The sequence below is a fragment of the Numenius arquata genome, chromosome 7 (assembly GCF_964106895.1).
Source record: "Numenius arquata chromosome 7, bNumArq3.hap1.1, whole genome shotgun sequence".
In the NCBI taxonomy this organism is placed as follows: Eukaryota; Metazoa; Chordata; class Aves; order Charadriiformes; family Scolopacidae; genus Numenius; species Numenius arquata.
In genome coordinates, this window is record NC_133582.1 from 24,997,170 (window position 1) to 25,019,417 (window position 22,248).

General features: G+C 41.4%; 2 protein-coding genes across 2 annotated transcripts; both read left to right on the forward strand.

Annotated features, from left to right (window-relative positions):
- Positions 1 to 2,953: 2,953 nt before the first annotated feature.
- LOC141466899 (uncharacterized) lies at positions 2,954 to 8,352 on the forward strand. Its single transcript, XM_074151027.1, has 7 exons — positions 2,954 to 3,148; positions 3,494 to 3,588; positions 4,996 to 5,151; positions 5,978 to 6,175; positions 6,806 to 6,928; positions 7,348 to 7,534; positions 7,920 to 8,352. The coding sequence occupies exons 1-7, from the start codon at positions 3,011 to 3,013 to the stop codon at positions 8,085 to 8,087; spliced, it is 1,065 nt and encodes a 354-aa protein (XP_074007128.1). The 5' UTR covers positions 2,954 to 3,010; the 3' UTR covers positions 8,088 to 8,352.
- Positions 8,353 to 8,714: 362 nt separating this feature from the next.
- On the forward strand, positions 8,715 to 21,321 carry LOC141466494 (activator of 90 kDa heat shock protein ATPase homolog 2-like). The gene is made up of 9 exons (XM_074150451.1): positions 8,715 to 8,847; positions 8,978 to 9,168; positions 14,083 to 14,168; positions 14,800 to 14,914; positions 15,525 to 15,613; positions 16,147 to 16,269; positions 17,481 to 17,582; positions 19,084 to 19,135; positions 19,390 to 21,321. Exons 1-9 carry the CDS (start codon positions 8,768 to 8,770, stop codon positions 19,563 to 19,565), a joined length of 1,014 nt encoding a protein of 337 aa, XP_074006552.1. The 5' UTR covers positions 8,715 to 8,767; the 3' UTR covers positions 19,566 to 21,321.
- Positions 21,322 to 22,248: the final 927 nt, after the last annotated feature.

Below are 22,248 nucleotides of genomic sequence, written 5' to 3' on the forward strand. Positions count from 1 at the left end.
ACAGGGGCAAAATGGCCTTATTGAGTACTACATCCTCCCAGATAGAAAATTCAGCCCATTCTTCCTGATAGAAGATATGAGTGAGGGGAAAATAATTACAACTGGAAGCCTGATTAGTTCTGGAGAGATCCATTTAACAGTGATGGCTAAGGACAAAGGCTTTCCATCCTTAAATGACACTGCTACGATTACTCTTAATGTGTTTGACAACCGTCCATTTGTTCCTCGGTTTAACGAGAGCGAAATCAGGTGAGGCTTTCACGTTAAGTTCTATAACTGGTACATACTCTCCAGGTAGTGGAAAACACAGTAGAGTTGAAAGTTGAAGCTAATTTTCGTATTCCTCCATGCAGAAGAAAGGACATTGAGTTTTTTTAAACAAAACATCCAGGAAATTCTGCTATGCCAGTGGTTCCGTGAACAGGATGAGTGGAACCTTTTATTTCTTTATCATGCAGCTTGTATAAGCCAGAGTCTCTGTCCCTTTCCTCTTGCATGCTAATAAAACATTCTTCTTTAGCCTTTACTCAAGGATAAACAAATGTCTGGCTAGAAAAGTAAGGCTTGCACTGCATTCTGAAAGTCAGTGAGCTCTAGCAAACAACTAGAGGGGAGGGGGCAGGGTTTTCCACAGAGAAATTGCTTTTAAAGAGTTAAATTTCAAAGGCTGCCAGTGCAACAACTGCTGGGAAATTTAACATGATGCATCATTTATTTTCTATATTAGCACTAACGTCTCAGAAAACACAGGAGTGGATTATTTAATTTACACTTTTACTGTGGTGGAAACTTTAGGAAAACCGATTAATTATACAATTCTATCTGGCAATGAAAAAGGTGAGTACTATTTCCCTTATGAGTTAAAATAGCTAAGATAACAGAATGACCTGTCTTTTGTGTGGCAGATGTTGCTGTATGTAAATGAGGCGATGGAGAGCAAGGATTAAAACTTGTGTCATATTTTTAAAAAACAAAAGTACACAAAGAATTTCTTTCAGAGCTCTTCAGCATGGACTTTGTTAATCTTCTCTGCCTAAAGAGGTGGCAGTAACTTGCCAAAAAATGAGTTCCTATAGTCTTAAAGTTGGGATAATTTGCAGTCTCAGAGAGCCAAAATGGAAGTTGTTAGCAAGCAGCTTCCTCCCTGCCAATCACTTTTAGTCCATCATTTCCTTGCATTTGCACCATGTCAAGGCATCTGCCCCTCTCCAGCTTTGCAGCTCTGCCGTGACTCCCTTTGGCACACAAAAAAAGAAAATCATTAGAAACTGAGAGAAAACTTGGAAAGCAGTGAAAACAGCAGTTGTGCAACAAAAAGCTGCGATTCTGTTTTCCAAGTATGGTGCTCCTTTACATGTTTAAGGCCTGTTTGGTCTGGGATAGGACCCCAGCTGTGGTGCCTTTGCTACTTGGCCACTGGAAGTGTTGCATTTCACATTCTTAAAAGCAGAGAACCCATGGAAACATCCCAAGAGCAGCTAAAACACAAGAGGTAGGAAGGACACAAGTGAAATGGTAGCTATAACAACAAAGGTGCATGTTTTTCCTTTCAGGTCATTTTAGATTGGATCCGAACAGTGGTCAGCTGAGAACAGCAATTAATTTGAACTATGAGGAAGTTTCTCAGTATGTGATTTTAATTCAAGCAAATGAAAATCTCTTACCTGCCACAGAGGTCCAGCGTTCAGGTAACTGTGCTTTGAAGGACATTCCAACTGAAATCAGGGGCAATAAACATGTCTTCTGTATTTACAACGCAATATAGGAACCACGATTCTCTTTACCTGCAAAGTCTGATGTGAAAGATGAAAAGCAGAAGCCTTCCTCCAGGGGTGCAGACCCTCACAGGGCCCTACCGCAGCCTCAGAAAATAATATAGTAGCTAGGCTATTGGACTCCTCGGCAGGAGCTGGAGGAACCTGCCTGCCCCGTGCCTGGTAGAGCACATCCAGCTGGAGAGAGCTGACAGAGGAGCAGCGCAGTCACCTTTTTGCCTTCAACTGCCCTGCTCCCACTGAAGCCCCAGCAGGAGTGAGAGCGAGCTCCTCTGGGGACATCCCTGCTGCGTTCCCTTCCTTCTCCCTCTTCCTCACATGCAGCAGAGATACTGCTGCAAAGCCACAGCCTGGCCCGGCCTTTGAAAGCTGTGCTTTGCTGGTGGTTGTTGTTGCAGTTAACTCCTGTTTGTTTAATAGGCCTGTTTGCTCAAAATGTGGCAATGCTGACAATCTTGGTGCAGGATGTAAATGAAGAGCCAGCATTTTTGAACAACGCCTACTCTGCTCGGATACCGAACTCTGTGCCATACAAGTACCCGGTTATTACAGTTCAGGTAGAGTATCTTTCTGTGCTCTTCACGAGGACAGAAATTTTTCTGAAAGATTTAGATTTCTTCCACAGTTAAACTTGGGTAAGGGAGCTGTTAAATCTGCTCTTGAAAGCTTGAGACAGATTCTGCCCATCATCCAGGTTTGACATAACGCTGGTGAAGGATGGGGTGCTTAGGGAATTGATCCATACCTGCCCTACCAGCGGGTCCATGGTCTGTTCTGACTCATGCTGCTGTTATGGATTACATACTGCACAGACTACTGTTCTCTCTCTCTCTCCTGTTAACTGCTTTGTTACTAACCAGACCCAAATGGGATATGAAATATGAAATGGAGCTTATCTTTTTTGAAGTCCGATGTTATCCCTCCATTCTAAGCCTACTCCTTTTATGCTCGCAGCTTCAGACTTTATGGGAAATTTATTTCTCCTTTTATACCCTTGGTCTGATTCTGATAGTTTTTACCCCACTTGGTTTAGTGCAAAGAGAAAAGTAAGACAGCACTATCCTAGAAGACCCCAGTTTTAGAAATAGAAACTGCAGAGTTTAATGCTTGAAGAGCAATATGCAGCCCAAAAGCCACAAGCTGAGTTTTACAAATAGCTTTTCTTTTAAACCCAGGCCACAGATCCAGATTCAGGAGACAACGGACTTGTGCTGTACAGCTTAGTGAATAACCAAATGAATGAATTTGACATCGATGAAAACACAGGGCAGATTTTTACAGTTTCTGTAGCAGGAAAGTCTGGAACATTTTATCTGGAAGTCCAAGCTGCAGACCAAGGCACAAGAAGACTCACAGCCCAGACGACGGTCAATGTAAGGAAGATTGCTATAGTCCTGATTTGCTTCTACATCAAAACTCTGTATACAAGAAGGGCTAGGTCTGGTCATGACAGAAAAATTACTTAAAACCATATAGTAAGACTGTCAGATACACCAGTATTTACTACATAATTTCAGGCCAGAAGTATGAGATTGTCATTTCCATTGACATATTAAAACATGTTGGCATGAAGACTGACTTTAGAGGACAACTATTGTATATCAGAAGAGTGGGTGCGGGATTTTTTTGGTGGTTTTTTTTTTGAAAGTAAAACTAAGAGAGGTACAAATGCTTTAAAAAACCTTACATGTGATTTATTTGATTTATTTCTTTATTAGGTGACTGTTGATTCCAGTTCCAGTAACAACATGGTGGTGGCAGTGCTTAATCAGAAAATCAATGTTGTTGAAAAAAACATTGCTGAAGTAAAAAGGTATTTTGAAACTGTGAAGCTTATTCTGATATATTATCTAATCACAAATTCAGAGTCCCTTTGAGATGGGGATCTGACGGCCTACAGGGGAGGTGGTTCAGCCAGGGTCCGTGAAAAGCTAGGCCTTCAACTTGATGTAGTTCAGAATTTCACTGAATTTCACTGAATTTTTTTTTAGAGTTGGAAGGGACCGTATAGATCATCTAGTCCAACTCCCCTGCTGAAGCATAATTTAATAATTTGAGAGAATTCACAGGGTTTTTACCTAGTAAATGCTTTGGCCTGAGCTGACAAATGTCAAAGAGGTCATTGGACTAGATGATTTCAAGAGGTCTCTTCCCACCTCAATGTTTGTGATTTTTAACAGCCCAGGATAAAGCATTGTATGGATAGTAGGCTCAAAATACCGATGTGGAGACAGACAGGAGAGTAGCCACAAACCAAACCCACCTGTGCTACAAGTGAAAAATCTCCCTTGTAGCACAGCAGCAGAGCTTCTCAAGGAGGTCTCAGCCTTATGATGCTATGGGATTAGGTAGTGATGTGTGGATGGCTACACTACAATTAAAAACATATTTTGGCCGTTTGGACATGTTAATGAAGATGCAATTTCTTCAGTTTTGATTATACATAAACATGTATTTACATTGGAAATACTGAGTTCTGTGCTTTTGAGGGGAAATCACTTTGAAGGACGGAAAAATGGATTTGTGACATTGACGCTTTTATAGCACCAGTTTCTTGTTGGTAGAAATTAAATGGAAACCCTAGAGCTGCTCTGCCACTTTCTTTGAAGCAGCTGGTACTGATTGCTATCGGAGTAATGGATTAACTGGGCCTGTGGTCCAATCCAGTGTGAAAATCTCTCTGTGAAAAAGGAGAAAACAATGAGGATTATGAGACTGAATTTCCCTCCTCCTCCACCTTTACTGTTTATAATACTCTATAGGTATCACTGCCTGTATTTATAAAAAATAATGTCAAGCATGAAATAAGCCATATGTTGCTTTGAAAAGCATGACTAAATATATGATATGCTATGCAATATTGGTTATGAAATCTAGGTATAAGCGTTTGTTAACCCTTCCTTTCTCTAATTAATTGTTCCGTTGTGCTAATGGCACCTATCTAAGAATTTTCAGGCTATGTACAAAAGTTATATAGCGCTTACTAATGAAAAGTATCTTTGCTTAGCAGCCAGAGATAAGGACTCTGCTATTCAATCACTCAATGATACTGAGCAATTCCTTTGCTGATGATAATCCTGCATTTTCCCGTGCTTAGCTTAAAATACTAAACAGCTGCCAAATGTTGTATTAAATGCTACTTTTCTGTCATTTAATTTCCAGAGTAAAAGAATTTGTCATTACCTGGTTAATTTAAAATGTTTTCTTAATATGATGGCAGGGTCCTGGAAGATAAACTTGCATGGAATGTTTACATTGTTGATGTTTATTCTGATGAGTCTGAACGAAAAGCTAGAAGCAGCACCGATGTAACCTATGTAAAAATTATTGCTTTTGATGAGGCAAACCAGGAAGTATCTGCAGAAAATGTAAAAAGGTCTGTATGGCATGGTCTGTCTTCTGGGTGTCAGCACTATGCAGCTAGGCTTTGTTTCCTTTAAAATTATTAATGCCTTGGACTGGACAGGTTTAGATCAAATAACAGTTTATCTATCTGAGACTTATCTCAAGGCTTAAATGGAATTTTTAGAATTCAGAAAGCTTGTTTATTGAAAAGTCATTTTCAGAGTTTGTCAGGAACATGAATAAGGCTGTTTAATTGTGTAAAATATATTTAAAAGTCCGTTTTCTAGAAAACTGAAGCAGAAAGAGTATCATTAAAATAGATATTGACTTCACTTCAGAGCTGCAGAATGTTGATTAAAAACTTAGTTTTAGGTGTATTTTACATTTGTTTCATAACATGAGAGTGGTATGAATATATACTCTTAGAAACATTCTATGAAGGGCAGCTGCTATTTAAACACATGATTTCTAGACTCAACACCTCTCCCACACTAGTAACTGTTTGTGGCTGGTATTACTAATGGAGTCTGTGGTCATAGGAAAGAGTCTCCACGGATAAACCTTTTCCCCTGAGGAAAGCACTATTGGTATCTGTAAGGCTGTATGTGGCTGCCTTGATGTGGATTTAGAGGATACTGACCTCTCAAGTTCAATGTTCCAAGCTTTGCAGCATTTTAGTTCAGAAGCACCAGGGCTGGTTACTAGAAAACAGAATTTTTCCCGAATGAAAGAATTGACAATTTTGAATCTTTGGAAAGGGTCTTGGTGGAGCAGGGAGTGGTGTTATTTTCTTCGCTACTCTTCAAGCCAAAATGAAGGTCCGATAAATCATCAGCATTTTACTCCTCTATCTGCAGAAAACTTAGGGAGCAGAAGAGTAACATTGAGGAAGAACTGGAGAAAATATTCTCAACGCCTGTTACTGCTGCCATAGAAGAGGCTCCTGCAGAATCAGCAGCTCCTGAACTCATTGCAACGATCGTCCTCGGTGTTCTGCTAGCCTGCACCCTCATAGCCTCCCTGGCATACGTACTTTTTACCGTAAGAAGGAAAAGGTACAAATAGTTCTACACTGACAATGTAATTTAGACTTGCAACTAGTAATTTTACTTTAAATGTCAACTTGAAAAATACTTATCTGAAAAATTACTAATATTTGCATGGAGTGTTGCCTAAGATTTGCTATAAATCAAGGTGCCTGGTGTTGTACTGTAGATATTAGACATGTTATGCGTAACTGAAAGTTGGTTTCTTCTTGCGCTTGTCACACAGCAACAGCAGAAACAAATGCTTTTAAAGAGAGAGAAATGCGGGTAGCAGGAATTTTAACTGTGAAGGGGGGCACCAGCACCTGTAATATACCCACACAAGGCTCCTCTAACCCCATGAATACTGAAATCAAGGGATGTTTTGCTGCTATCTTCACTGGCAGCAGGACCAGATAGTAGAGGAAAATGAGTACATTTCCAAGAGGGCAGTGGGTTTTTACCCTGTTACCATTAAATATGTAATCTAACAATTGTGCAGAACGAGGAAATACTTCAAACTAATCCCCAGAATAATACTGAAAATAAATGTTGTGTGTTTAACTTATGACACAAAGACTTCATGTTCTGTTTTTAAAAGAGCTGTAAAGGCAATCTTCAAAAACAATTAACAATTTTATTTTAATGTATCATTTTCAGAAAGCATGAGCAACAGCATTTGATTAAGCAAGCTGAAACTGTGGAGGGTATTGACAATCTGTATGCAACTTATGAAAACGGAAGTCTGAGCAGCTTAAAGAAACTAGAGCACACAAATAATGTGTAAGTAGAATGCTGATATCATAGATTTATAAAAAATAGCATATCTGAAGATGCGATTCTACTTTATTCTGGTAACACGGGATTTTCCTTGTCTCTCTCACTACTAGCGTATACGGTGATTTTTAAGAACCCTTACAATTATAAGTTAAAACCTTTACACTTGAAGGAAGCTAATACCTTTTAATCTTGTATCGAAAATTACAAGGGCCAATTCCTGCTTTCCTCTTTAGCAAATTGTTAAGCCTTATGCAGGAAAAACCCTTCAGGATACAAGAAGCTACTTAACGTTTCCCTGGGTAAAATCCCAGCAACTTTGACATCAGTGTACATGCTACTCTCAGCTTTAGAGCGGCAAAGACTTCTGTCACTTAAGTATTTGCAAGCTCAAGGTGTTATGAATTCTCTTAACTCTCTTTCAGGAAAATGGAAACAATAGCGTTCAGCAATCCGGAAGATGCTGACAAAGACAACCTTCAGGCCAACGAAAGATGCAATTACCTTGAGACACTGGATCGCAACAGCGAACATGAAGAAAATGCAAGATCTGAAAAAGCCACTGAACCCAGAAATGCAGATGCCCAGCCCAGTGCAGAATTGACAAAACAGGTAATTAGCTTTTCAACTGCAAAGAATGGAGTGAAAGGTATTTTATCATTATTCATCACAACACCGGAAGAATTATCCAAAAAGTAAACTTGTGAGGGAAATTACAAAAGATTTTTTTTTTTTTTTTAAGTAATGAAAATTTTCGTCCTGCCTAGAGGACTTTGTGACCCTGAAATGGTGACTCTCTTCCACCTTTTACAGAATGTGTCCAGAAAAGGGTTCTCACGTGCTGCTCCTAAAGCTTAAGAACAATGCAGCCGTAAGACCGATGCTTTCTGTGCAAGCTTCTGAGAGAGAACATAACGTACAGAAGTTACATGACTTGTACTGCTTAGAGCGTGTCCACACTCTGCCTTTTGCCTCATCTGTGTTGTTTTTCTTGCAGGATGGCTTTCTCACAGATACAAATGAAGGGGCAACTCTTTCCTTACCACCTGGTCCCACAACACAAGCCCCTGAAAAAGAAATTAAAGGGGTAAAATTTTCAGAGGTGGCGATTATTTTGGATGTAGAGTCTGAAGATGAGGAGCCTGACGATGATGAAGTTTTTTAATCAGTAAGATGAAGAAAACTTTAAGGAGAACCACACTGACTACTCACTGGAACACTCCAGAATTAAACGAGCAATAAGAACATGGGAATGCTATCCAGAGGTTAATTGCTGCTACTCTTGTTTGTGCTTTAGAGACGGACAAGAAAGACAAGCAGCAATGGGCTGGAAGGGCTGCAGAGGGCTGTAACGCAGCCCCATCTTACAGCGTTTTTAATTTCTTATGGCACGTGTAAAAGGGCAAGACAATAAAACCGATCACAAACGCGATGCCTTGTCATTATTTCAGATGAAGTTCCACTGGGACATCACTCTTCTGTTGTTTTTTCCGTCGTGGTTCATTTTTGAAGGAGTGGCTGCTGTTTGCCCGCTTAGGCGGTGACTTTCCCCCTACCAGGCTGCACCGGAGGAGCCCCGGCCGCTGCCGCCGCAGGAGGAGCTGCCACCGGCCCGCAGCAACCCAGAGGGGCTCCGGGCCGAGGTGAAGGGGGAGCCGCCTTCCCCGCCGGAGGCCGGGCGGGTGGCGCGGCCTCGCCTTCCTCCTCCTCCTCCTCCTCCGGCGGGGAACGGGGGAGGGGAACTTTCTGGCACCTTCTGGCTGGGTCGCCGGCGGGCGGAAGCGGCGGGGCCGCCGGCGGAGGCGGTCGCTGCGCTGCGGCGGGTCCGGGGCCCGGGGCAGCGCCATGGCCAAGTGGGGACAGGGGGACCCGCGCTGGATCGTGGAGGAGCGCGCGGACGCCACCAACGTCAACAACTGGCACTGGTGAGGGGCGGCGCGGCCGTTAGCGCGGCGCGCGCTCGCTGAGGAGAAGGGCGCGGGGGCCGGGGGGGGCTGTGCGTGTGGAGAGCTGAGGACGGGAACCTGCCCTTAACGGCCCCGCTTCCCGGCCCAGGACGGAGCGGGACGCGACCAGCTGGTCGAAGAGCAAGCTGAAGGAGGTGCTGGTGGGGCTGGTGGTGGAGGGCGAGGCCGGGCGCTGCGAAATCAGCGACCTGAAGCAGGTGGAAGGCGAGGCGTCCTGCAACAGCCGCAAAGGGAAACTCATCTTCTTCTACGAGTGGAATCTGCGCCTCAGCTGGAAAGGTACGGGGGGAGTTGGGGGGGGGGGGGCGGCGGTGGCTGTGAGGGGACCGGCACGGCGGGGGCGGTCGGTGAGGCGGTGCCATGTCCGCGCTCTTCTGAGGCGTTTGCCCCCGGCTAGCGGCGGTTCCTCTGGTGCAGGCCACCGCCGTCGGTGAGGAGTCGCTCCGGAGAGGCTCCCCCCGGGCTTGCTTAGTCTTTCCCGTGTGCGAGGAGCCTACTGACCCGGGGGGCAGCATGTTCCCACCCGCGGCCCCCAGCTTTCGTGGGGAGTTGTGCCGTGATGGGGGTTGCCTTCGTGTTGATCCGTGGTCTTCGCAAAGGTGGCTCTGCTGATTTGCTCTGCGGGACCGGGTGTGATCGCCTTGGAAAGGCAGCCGCCTGCTTCGGATTGAAAAAACAGGAATGTTTTAGTGAACTGCAGTGAATCAGAACCGTAGGGGGATTGCAGTAGACACGTGGGCCTAAACTGTCGTAAATGCTTAAATAATTTTGAAACCCTAGCTTGTCTTTTTTCCCCCTCCTTCGCCCATTTTATTTTTTTTTTTTTACCACAGACGTTTCTCAGCATTGTTTTAACCGCATATCAGCACAGTATTACTCATGTCACTTCGCAAGAATTAAATGCTTCGAGTGTGGTGAGAGATGTATTGCTTCCAACAGTGCGCTTGAATCGTTTCATTTTCCTGGTGTGCACAAATTACAGCTGTGTGCTGATTGCAGGGAACGGGAGAAACGACAAAGTGTAAAAGTGCAGATTTTTCGAAAAATTTAGTGTAGTTAGAGGATAATGAATTACACGAGGAAATAAACTGTTTAGCGGAAATAAGGAAACTAGAAATAATTTTGGATTATTTGGGATAACAGGGCTGAGTTCATGCATTTTTGTTGTGCTGCATCTGCTCGCACCCTCAGCTCCTGGAGGTTCAGCCTCCGCTGTGCTTGTCCCGGGGCAGCTCTTTAACTTATCTTTTGGTAGCATCAAGAAGGTCTTTCAATTTTTTAGATGTTGAAAACTTGATGGCAAGTTGTGGACCGTCTCTCACATTGGAGTAAGAAGCAGGAAGAGCTGATAAAAAGCGCCTGCATGGGCAATTGTACATCGATATTGTATTGCCAAACAGCAGGTTGTTCTTCCACAAAATACCATACTAATTTCTCAGGCCTCAGTTGTTACTATAGGAGGTGGGAATACCAAGGGCCATACTTAATTTTCCCCTCTTAATCCCGTGCCCCAAAACAGGACTGTAGTCTCTGGATCAGCATTTTGGATAATGCTGTGGGCTGCTCCAGTGGGCTCTCTGCGTTTCGCACTTCTCCTTTTCCTGGTGGCCTTTCCAATGCAGTTCCTTGTGACTGTGTTTTTCCTGGTTTGGCTGACAGGGACTTTAACGTTTATTCTGATGCTGAGGCCAGTGTTCCTATTTGAACAGATTTGGAATGGAGATCTGCTCCCATAATAATAGGGGACTTAAAGAAGTACTATTATTTTATTTATTTTGGTTTGTGTTGATAGTTACCTACGTTTTAAATGTTACAAGTGTGTTATAAACTAAGAGCATACTTAAAATTGTGATCTAAACGTTAACAGAGAGGAAGGCAAACATTATACTGTTGTGCAGTTTATATCAGTACAGTTTAAATAATTGTAATCAGCTTGTTGATATTTTGGGATTTTTTTCAAGATAAGCTAAAATCATCTAAGTTTTAAATACAGGTTAGTTTGGTTTTGTTGATTTTTTGTTTTATTTCAGTGTATAAGGCATAGAAGTAGGCAGATACAGTATTTTGTATTTCTATACAAATTCTTTCTAAATTCTTTTTCCTCTGCTAAACACTTTTCAGTGTTTAACTGTAGACAACTCTAATTTGCGTTAGGTACTTGGCTCAGTTCAGTGTTGCACTGGGTGGGTGATGTCTTAGAGAACTTTGTATAGTAGGAAGCTCCTTTAAAACTGTGAAATTCTAAAAGAGCTGGGGCTGGTGGTTTTTTTCTTCGTTTGAAAACCATCATGATGTGTGTTTTCCCGGAGTTCTGAGTTAGAAATGAGAGTTCAGACCGAACTGCTAAAACCGCTAATTGCTGGGATTATTTCCATCTACTAGTCTATTCGAGAGTAATTACTAATTCAAGCTATGATTAAAATCTAGATGCATAAGAACAAGATGATACAAATACTGAAATTTGCAGCCAGTCTGAAAAGTCTGATGTTGGAAAAACATTGCCCTTTTAGCTATTTAGATTACAGAGCAACAAGTGAGGAACTAAGAGTACTTAATGGCACTAAAATTAAGCAAAATGGCTGTTCGCTCTGTTGTTTGTTTGAAGATGTAATGAGGATTTCAATGCATTATTCTACCTTGTGATGGAAGCTTTATGAGGATGTCTGTGTCCTTTTAAAACATAGGTATTTCAGTAACGGGTTTGTAGGTAGGTCTGAGATGTGCTTTCATTATTAATTTTCTAAAATACTGGATTGTCAGGAAACAAAAAAATCATTTATTCTTAGGTCTGTTATTGGAGTCCCATGGGATTCAAACAAACAATTTGATTGTTTGATAAAAAGGTAATAGTTTTGCTTACATTCCAGTGGTACTAAATATGCAAAGCTGTACCAAAGTTCTGCCTACGCAGTGTTGACCAGCCAGCTGTGTTTATTAACTGATTGGACTTTGCTGTCCAGCACAGATACCATCTGCATTTGTCCCTTGGACAAGCAATTTTTTGAAGGGGGAAAAGACATTCATCTATTTACTGTTCTTATGAATTTAAATTTGTTGTCTGGCCACGGTTATTTGGGAATATTTATTTTAAGAATTGTTAATACAATTAACTGAATAGGTAGAAGTCAGGTTTGTGTTTTGCTCCTAAAAACTTCTTCCTGCATGCTTGTGCTTCCTTCTTGGGGAGAGTAGCTGAAAATAAGATTTGCTTTACTATCTGCAAAGACACTATTCTGTGATTTTGCCTGTACTAATCCTGGAGCTGGAAGAAAGCAGTAAAGAGAATATTGAGCTGGCTGCATGAGATTTGTATTGGGCCCAAAAGTGTTTTAGTGGTGTAATTAACTGGTTCACATGGCTACCTACAGCCTTCCTACAGCTAAGGGGTTCTCCTGGGAGACTTTGAGAAGCCCAAGACAGGTCTTCTAGTTTAGCCTTTTGCTGTGTGGATGTGGTTGCCTATTTCTGGACTAACTGCCTTTGCATATTGCACTGTGCCTCATTGATGTAGATCCTGACTAGGAAGGGATCTTTGTACTGTGCTCCACTTCGTGTCACTAACTTTTTCTTGCTAAGAAATGTCTGAGTGTTAGTTTGTGTACTCTACTGCGATCCTGACCAGTAGCACGTTATGTCTGTGCGTGGTGGTCCCTTAAGAGTAGCAATTAAAAGTATTGAAAGGAGAGTGATGTTAAGTTGCAGCTGGGTCTAGCTAGCTGCTTTGAAGGTGAGAGAATCCAAATAAATATTACGTCTGCCTTCATGATAATCCCCCTTCTACAGTCATGCTTAAGGCTGGGTTGTTTGGGTGTCAGAGTTTTGCTGATAGCCTGATAAAGGCTGTTGATGCGTTGTGTATGTTTTGACAACGAAGGTGATAGTATGAAGATAACTGGTTTTGGGGCAGAACTGCATGCTTCTGCTATTGCTTGCTAAAGAGATCTAAGTAGTGAATAAATTCGAACAACAATGCTTTTGCAAAGCAAGGGGGGAGAGTCTTCAGGGGAAAGAAAAAAAGTGTTAGACTGTAAATGAAATGTTCTCACAGTAAGGCCTGAGGTAAAGAAGTATGGTACAGGGTTCATGTCCCAGAACACGTTTGTAGAGCTGTGTAGGTAAGTGATGGCGGGCCTTTGCCCAGGTGCAGAAAAGGAGCGTAATTTCTGTTGTTGCAAAGTCTTTCTGACATGTACTGGGAGCTGGGACTCTTTAGTCTGGAGAAGAGAAGGCTGAGGGGAGACCTTATTAACGCCTATAAGTATCTCAAGGGTGGGTTGAAGGAGGAGGGAGTCAGACTCTCTTCAGTGGTTCCCAGTGACAGGACAAGGGGCAACGGGCACAAGTTGGAACATAGGAGGTTCCACTCGAATATGAGGAAGAATTTCTTCACGGTGAGGGTGACAGAGCCCTGGAACAGGCTGCCCAGGGAGGTTGTGGAGTCCCCTTCTTTGGAGATTTTCAAGACCCGCCTGGATGCAGTCCTGGGTAGCATTCTCTAAGCAATCCTGCCTCAGCAGGGGAGTTGGACTAGATGATCTATATGGTCCCTTCCAACTCTAAAAAAAATTCAGTGAAATTCAGTACAGTGATTACTGGCAGGTCATGGTAAAACTGCTAAGAGTAGGAACAATTGTTTTAAAAAATTTGCAAGTGAAGTTTCATGTTTTTAAAAACTTTAACTTGTATACCTGTCCATTATAGATACATACATTTTATGGTGACATGACTGTATGTTGGGAGATTTTCAGATACTCAGGAAGGAATACCTAGCATTCTGGGGAGCTTCTAAAAAAAGGGCAGACAAATTTAGGGGAAGAGGAGGTTATTTTTCCCCTACCCTTTTAGTTCCACGTTCTGTGTTGGCAGACGTAAGTTGTTGTAAGTGGAGAGAGAGCACTAGGAGAGCTGAGGATGGGAGGTGAGAGCAGTGGCAGAACGATAGAGTGAGATGTACCCGTGTGCATGTACGTATCTTAATGCGTCTGTACAGGAAAATACAGTGCGGAGAAGAGTTTACTATGAAAGTTCGGTGCCACATTTGAGACTTTTTGTTGCTATTTAGTTCCTTTAATTCAGATTCTAGGCAACTTACTTCAAATAACACTTTTGTACAACTAATTTCCAAGATAAAACTCTTGCTGTGGGGGAAATAGTTTTTAATAATGCATTTAAGAATTCGTTATGTTAATACAGGTACAGTGAAAGAGTCTGGTGAGAAACATAAGGGATCTGTTGAAATTCCTAACCTGTCAGAAGAAAATGAGGTAGATGATACAGAGGTAGGTGTGAAATACTGATATGGCTATATAGGTTCAGAATTCTTAAATAAAGCGTTAATCAACATATAGGCATCATATTTTGATTTATCCTGTGATTTAGTGGGACAATTACACTTGGATAGTTTATTTCATGTTTTCATTTTTTATACTTGGAATAATGACTTGTCCCTGTTCTCAAAATTACCTACTTGGAATGTGCACAATTTTCTTTGCTAATTATTGTTTGTGATGATATACAAACTACAAATTTGAGAAGACTTCTCCTTGTTTCAGTCATTAAAAAACCCAGCAACACCCCCTTTCCCCCCCAGCTCCCTAAGAACTTAAAGAATCGCCTTGTTGGTTGTGTAGCAGTTGATACTGTGGCTTCCACAGATTCCTCAACCGCTGCTGTGTAGTAGGCAACTCTGTTTATACTTGATAAACTTGACTAAGCTACTGTGGAGATTTAAGTCAAAACCCAAGAGGACTTATTTTTAGCAAAGGTAGGATAAAATGAGAAAATAATGAACTTGAAATTGCAGCTGTCCTCTGAATATAGTAAACAAAGCCAAAATACTTCCTTTTGTTGCCAGAACCCAAAATGCTCGTGTTTGATGCATCTTAGATATTGTAATTTTTCTGTTTCTAGATAAACGTTAGCAAAAAGAAGGGAGAAGGGGATGTTCTGAAGGACCTTATGAGAACTGAAGGAACCATGAAAGTCAGGGAGGCCCTGAGAGATTACCTGAAAGCACTTAAAACAGGTAAGTTAAACCAGTATGTTAGGGATGTTCTTACGCAGTCTTCTTTCTTGAATAGATTGGTAATATTTTGACAAGTCCTTGGGTTTGTATTGTTTTTATTTTTAATTGTCACCAGCTTAATTGTCACATGAAGTTAAGTTTGTCCTACCAGTCAAAACCTTTATTGCTATCAAACATGGCAGCGTCCAGATGTTTCTGTAGCAACCCAGGCTGTATTGTGTGACATGCTGACCACAGAGGCAACTGTGAGACCTGCAGGCTGGCTGGTTTGGCTAGCAACACCCAACCCTCAGCTTGTCAGTTCTGCTGTACTGCTCAGATGTTCGTGCAGATGGTGCATTCCTTAATGGACAGATATTACTAATTTTGGGTCAGGTAAGTTTGAAAAGCCTGTGTTTTTAAGGGAAAGTGCTGTTCGGCTTTGTTGCTAATAAAAACATGGGTGAAGTGGAGAAACTGGATCGGAGTTGTATGTTCTATTCTGTGCCTGCATTCTTCACAGTTTTGCCTGTTCTCCATGGTTTTGGCCAGCAATCTTCATTACATAGCTAAAGGTCAGGCTGGTCGTACAGCTCAATTTCATACTGAAAAGTGCTTTTCTTTATTACAGAGTTTACCTTGGGAATGATTCTGCCAACAAAAGCTACTGTGGGTCAGGAGCCGGCCGCAGAGCAAAAACCAAGTGGGAACACTGTGCAAGTATGCTGGCTTTAAGTGTTGTATGAATTTAATATTACCATAAACGTAGCCTCTATGGATTTTGCTGTGGTAACAATTGCATATTGCTGCGATTACCTGCAAAAGTGAAAGCCTTTGGGTTGAAACTTCCGCCTTATTGCTGTGCTCAGGGCCTGTAATACAGAACTGTCCGTCACAGATGCTGGGCAGGGGCCTGCAGGACAGCTGCGTGTATGTACTCTTTAATGCTCTGTTCTGTAGCAGCTGTAGCTTCAGCGAGGAGAAGCTGGGATTCACCTGCACGGGTCACTTCCCCCAGTCTAATGTTAGCATCAGGTGTCTTTGGAGCAAATCACACACTCCTAGTTTTGTCACTTATTTAGTAAATACTGATTAATAATACGGTCAAATACATAACTGAGTAGATTGTGTAATTAACATCTATTCACAACACAGTATGTTTAAGAATGCACAAGTAACAGCAATCCTGCCGTTCCAGTATTTTTAAATGGTTGATCTTGCACTCATTCACGTGAATATTGTTTGCTTTGCAGGATTGTGTTTCACCACAGTCTTTGGATGTAGTTGGTGTCAAAATTCCAACAGTGAAGATACTTATGAGAGAAATATTCAGCTCTCCGGCAGATGAACTTTATAGCATCTTCACAACTAAGGAAGTAAGTGAGTTTCAGTAGGCACTATAACTTCATGCAGCTGCTGTTATATCTGAATAGTTGTGTAGTAATAAATGTGTCGCATTTTTAGTGTCAAGTAATAATATTCCTTACATACATTAAATGGGGAGATGTAGTTGTCCAGAAACTGAAGGCTTTGAGCTACCCTGTTCTTTTAATTTCATTAAATATTTGTAATTGTCATCATTTGCTCCTCAAGTTTTGCTAAATAGCTTTACCTTTTAAGAGACTTAGGAATTTCAGTGGTGAAAATGCAGAAGAATTGAGGCAGTGAGTCAGCTGGGTCTCCGACCAAGGAACAAAGTCTGGGCAGCTGAACTCTCTGACAAGCTGTCAACGAGTTGAGACAGCAGTCAGAGAGCATTGGAAGGTGGCAGTAGGATCATTCTCCTTTTACCTTTTTAATGAGAGCTTACTAGATTGGCTTAGACCTTTTATTTTTTATTTTTTTTTTGGTGCCAGTTCTTACCTTAATAGGAAGAAAAGCCAACTAAACAAAATGAAGCTGCATCTTTATGTAGTTCGTCTGCAGCTCAGTTGTGCTTAGCTTTTTTTTACGTAGGTACTTGTCATTCAGGAGCCTGAAGTGCTCAGTAATGGCACTGCTGTTATCCACAGCTTAGAGGTTAATTAGATTAACTATTGGATATGATGATACTCCTGCTTACAGGGCACAAAATATAAAGTTACTAATTTTGGGTTTGTGTCCTTCAAAAGAGCCTGGTTTGGTGTCAGACACCTTTAAATTAGAATCCCAACACTATCAATGGGAAATAATAATGGCTCTCAGCGGTTCTCTTGCACCTTCCTAGAGCTCCTGCTCTGTCTCCCTCACTTCCAACCTAGCAACAGCCAGTCAGCTCTCTGTGTGTATGTATGTATCTGTACGTGCTTTGTCCACACCCCTTGCAGATGGGAAGAGTCTTTTCTGGTCTTTGCATTTACCATCACTAGCTTCTCATTTATTCGCATTTATAGTCTCATTCTATCACCTTATTGGCCCCTGCTAGTACCACAGATCTCAGTGGAGTGCTGTATAAAATAAAAACCCCAATCAGTGCTTAAAGACTGTTACGTATATTACAGTTTAGTTAATTTCTTCAGCAAACCTCCCTTGTCTCATAATACGCATTACGTATCAGTATAGATTTGTAGTTAACCTGACTTGTGCTGTATTTTATTTTTTTTGCTAGTTGGTACAGAAGTTTTCTAGATGTCCTGCTGTGATTGAAGCTGAGAAAGGAGGCAAACTTCTGATGTTTGATGGTTGTGTCAGCGGTGAATACGCAGAATTGGTAAAAAGCTCCTACTTTGCACTTTAAAAATGGAGGGTGGTGGGATGTGGGGGGAGTGTCAGCTGCTTCTCTGAGCTAAAAAGTAGCGTAAGTTTCTGACATTTCAGCTTCTCTAACGCATATTCAGTTCCTCTATTTCAAAGTGGAAAAAATTGCTATTAAGTTGTGTGATTTTTCTTCCCTATCAAAATGCACTTAATGACCTGCAGTGGGGGAGAAAACTCTCAGCACCATCCTTTTTTTACTAGGAGGAGTGAGAAAGCAAGTTTATCTTCTGAATTCCTATCAGATCTTCTTGTAACTGGATAAATGAGCTCTGTTACACTCCTCAAGGAATCCTTTTGCAAATAGAAGGGAAAAATTGATAATTAGAGCTCAGCCTCATTTTTTAAACCTCTGAAAAAATCATTTTCATAGTTGCTGAGCTTAGACTTGGTACCTTAATGTCCATCCAGGTGACAGGCATTAAGTATCACTGACAATTGGACAATTTTTAAAAAAGCAAAGCCTTGGAAAATTGGATTCTCAGTTCTTCAACCTAATAAATCTTGTTGTTGATGCCATAAAGGGCTCAGGCTGGAAACATACATGCTGCAGAACTGCTACACCTCAGATTGGCCCCCCTGGTAACTGAGTTGCGTTGTGGTTTAGGTGTCCAGATAGAGGGTGGGGAACAGCCTCTTGACAAATGTCATGTTTTAGCATCTGTCTTTTTCTGAATGCTCAAAATTTAGTTACTTTTTTTGGATAAATACTCAAGAACAGCCTAACATTTTGAATAGAAAAATGATTTAGAGTATTGGTTGACGAAGGGGCAACCTTTAAATAAAAATGGAAAATCCAGGTTTAAGACAGATCAGGCTGAGCATCCCGTTACGGAAGCTGAGGGAAGTCAGTCATATTCATCAACCTTAGATAAGGAACTACTTACATGAAACAGTCAAAATATAAACTTAATGACTTAGTGAAAGCCTGAATAAGCCTGATTTACACCAAACTTCAGCTGACTTAATGTGTATGCTAATGCTGAAGTAAGCAGTACCTCCCCTTCTCACAGGAGCTGGTGGCAGCTGTACATCATTTTTATGCAGTACTGCCTAACTTGTACAGTAAAGCAGGCTCGATCACTTGACAGAAGATCACGGGCACGTACTCTCCGTCACGCTTGGAGATTTCTGAGGCGAAAACATGACTCTTGCTTCCGCCCATTTCAAGGTCTGCAGTAAAACCATTGTTTTACTTTTAGTAAGTAATCAGCCTGACCTTTTCCTATAGAGAAAACAAGAGAGGACTGTAGCAAGCAGAGAGCTTGATGAAAACAGTTTATTTTAAAAAAACCCAAACAACAAACCCCAATCTTTGTGTTGTTTACATGCATGTGTCTGCTATTACATAAGATAATGCTCCTCTCCTTATTTTTCAGGGTAGAATTAGCATTGAGGTAGTCATGATGAGCATTATCTCAAACGCTAATGGGGAGGACCTTCTTATCTTCTTACAGGTCCCAAGCCAAAGAATTGTCCTGAAGTGGAGGTGTAGAAGCTGGCCTGATGGTGAGTCCTTTCGAGGATCTCCAACAGAGGCTACACTCTGCAGGGAGAAGGGACGAACACGACAGTTGGCAGCCTGGCTAACCGGAAGCCCACTTAGTGTGTGTACTTTGGAGAACAGCCTCATGGCCGTAGCAGTTGTCACCTGTGAAAAGAGGCTTCGGTCAGACTCAGGCAAAAGCAGATAAAAAATTAGCAACAACAAATGTAATCCTTTAAAAACCATTTTTTTGAAATGTCTTATTTTCTTCCTTCAGAACATTATGCAACGGTCGCCTTGAATTTCAAGGATATGGCTGCTCAGACAGAACTGGAGTTAGAGTGCACAGGAGTTCCTGTCTCTAATGAAGAAAGTACAAGACAATGCTGGAAGAAGCAGTATTTTGAAGAAATTCATACTTTACTGCAGCAATCCAAAGACAGCATGGAATGACAACAGCACTGTAGTTTTGTTAGGGCATTACTTTTTATACTTTGTTAACATTTGTTTTTTTAAAAAAAGTAATTTATTTGTGGGAAGAATAAAGGCCCACTTATATGATACTGTATATAATTTAAGCATTATTTATGGATTTTTTAGTGAATGAGGTGGCGAGTAAGTTGGACTATGTATATAAACAGCTTTACTTGGGGAAACTGATCTTTGTTCTGCTTGCCTGCAACTTAACTTCAGAGAGCAATAGCGATCCAGCTGCAGTAAAGCACTGCCCTCAGAGGTAGGTAACCTACAGGAACTAACAGGAAGCATTTGCAGATCTTTAATATTTAGTGTATGGAGTGGCAAAACTAAATCCCTCTAGGAGATGGGGTGCCCATCAGAAGTGAACTGAAAGGGATTATAAAACTGCTGATACATGAGATCTTTCAAGAGATCTGGGGGATATAGTTTACAGCCTATTTAAATACTTTTTAAGATTGCTTTATCTGCAGACTGAATTTGTTTCTAACTCTGTAGATCGTTTTAGGGAAGGATACTTAACAATGTCATGTAATTTGGGTTGCTCTGATGGTTTCCACTGTTAAGTCTGCATGCACTGGACTCCCTTACTTGACCTTAGTGTGAAATTTATTTTGGAAGAAACAAACAGTAATAATGCTTTCCTTTTGCAATTCTGTAAACCCTCCACTTAAATCATTTATGGCCCTCTGCACTTCCATAGTTCAAATTAAAGCGAGCAACTGTTTGTTAGAGAAATGTGATAGGAGAGCAGTCAGGATATTAAAAGTAAAGAATTGTCACTTTTAATTAAACCACATTAAGGTTTGCAAGGATAATTTAATTCACAAATGCTTTATAAAAAGTGTATGAATTAAGTATGCAAATTTGAAACAAATTAACCAAAAAAGGGCAAGCTGCCTTTGGAAAACGTGGTTGGCTCAATAAAATACATGATTTTACATGCAGTTTATGTTCTCCGTTAACTGATACTGCCAAACTAAATGAATCTGTATAGAAGTTAAATCCCATATATTCTGTCTTTACAGGACATCAACATATGGCAGCCTTACTAAACATAAACGTATATCATCCAGAAGGTAAAGATGTGCTGCTCTGTTCTACAGGTCAGGCGTTTCCTGAAAATCCTGTAGTCGGTTGTCTTACCCACTTTGAACTTCAGTGAGGTTTGTTGTAGTGACAAGAACAAAGGCCTCATAGCGACAGCACAGAGGCCCAGGCTGGTTACTAAGTGGTGCATTGCCTGTGGTTTAGGTGTCCAGATAGAGAACAGCCTCTTGACAAATGTCATGTTTTAGCATCTGTCTTTTTCTGAATGCTCAAAATTTAGTTACTTTTTTTGGATAAATACTCAAGAACAGCCTAACATTTTGAATAGAAAAATGATTTAGAGTATTGGTTGACGAAGGGGCAACCTTTAAATAAAAATGGAAAATCCAGGTTTAAGACAGATCAGGCTGAGTGTTTCTTTGTGTAGCAGATCCAAGAGATTTTGTGACAGTTCAGTATCTGAGAGTAGGCTGTTACATCTAATTACACAGTTCTTCAGACAGTGTATCCTACAGCCCTTCTCACTGAGAACTACGTGTTGCCAGTTTTCCCTTCTGACTACAACACCCTTCCATCTCGGGGTCACAAGTGCCCACTACCTCTATGTTTTGCTAGTCTGAATTTTTGTATCTCCTTCCACTAGTAGGAGCCATCAGCTGGACCAATTGCCAACCATCAATGTTAAAAAAAAAAAAAAAAAAAAAAAAAGAGTTAGTTAGTTGTGTTTCAGGAAAGTTGCACCACTCACTTCCAGGTGTGGGACAGCCAAAACCCCCAGAAAACTCTGCTGGGAGGTCCAGGAGAGTGCGAGGAGGAACAGCCCCAGCCAGCCCTCATCTCATCTCCTCTCTTTCAGGAAAGAGTAGTGAACTGAAGATGACGTATCTTTAGTGTTCTTGTGCCTTTGAGCCTGCACAGCTGTAAGTTTGATAAATGTCCAAGCCTTCTTATGTTGAAAACATGAAGTACCCACCTTTTCTTCTTGCTTGTAGGCCAGCCTGGCGTAAGAAACGGGCAGTCGGCTTTCACAGACACACACGGAGCCCCTGACTGACTGCCCTTGCAGGCAAAACCAGACATTTTTTATTCTTACTTCACCAGCATTCCTGCACTCTTCCCATCTTCACAGGGACATGCTGGAACTTAGCTGACATTACTGTATCGCCAATCTGAAAGTTCAGTTTCTGCAAACAGTTATTCTGGAATTCAGAAAAATAAAAAAGAAGTTCGTTTTAGTTTGAGCGGGTAGGCTTCAGGAGGATTTCTGCCACTGTCACCAGCCATAGCATAAAGTGGGCAATCATCAGGCTAGAGAGGCAAAACAATGTATTCTTGAGCACTAAAATGTCTCATACTCCTCAGAGACTCTGCCAGGGTTTAATAAAACCAAAGAATGTTAAACTACGTGTTATCCTCAGCCCTTGAGCTGGATGGAGCAGAGTTAGGAATTACGTACTATTTCGTCACAGTGTGATGGCAGTGATATGATATGATAGTATAGTATCGTATATAATGAAATGATAGTATCATAAATGTAGTTTGTTTTCTAAGTAGTCTCTGCACGGAGTTCCTTATCCAAAAATTCAACACCTCAACATAAGGGAAACCA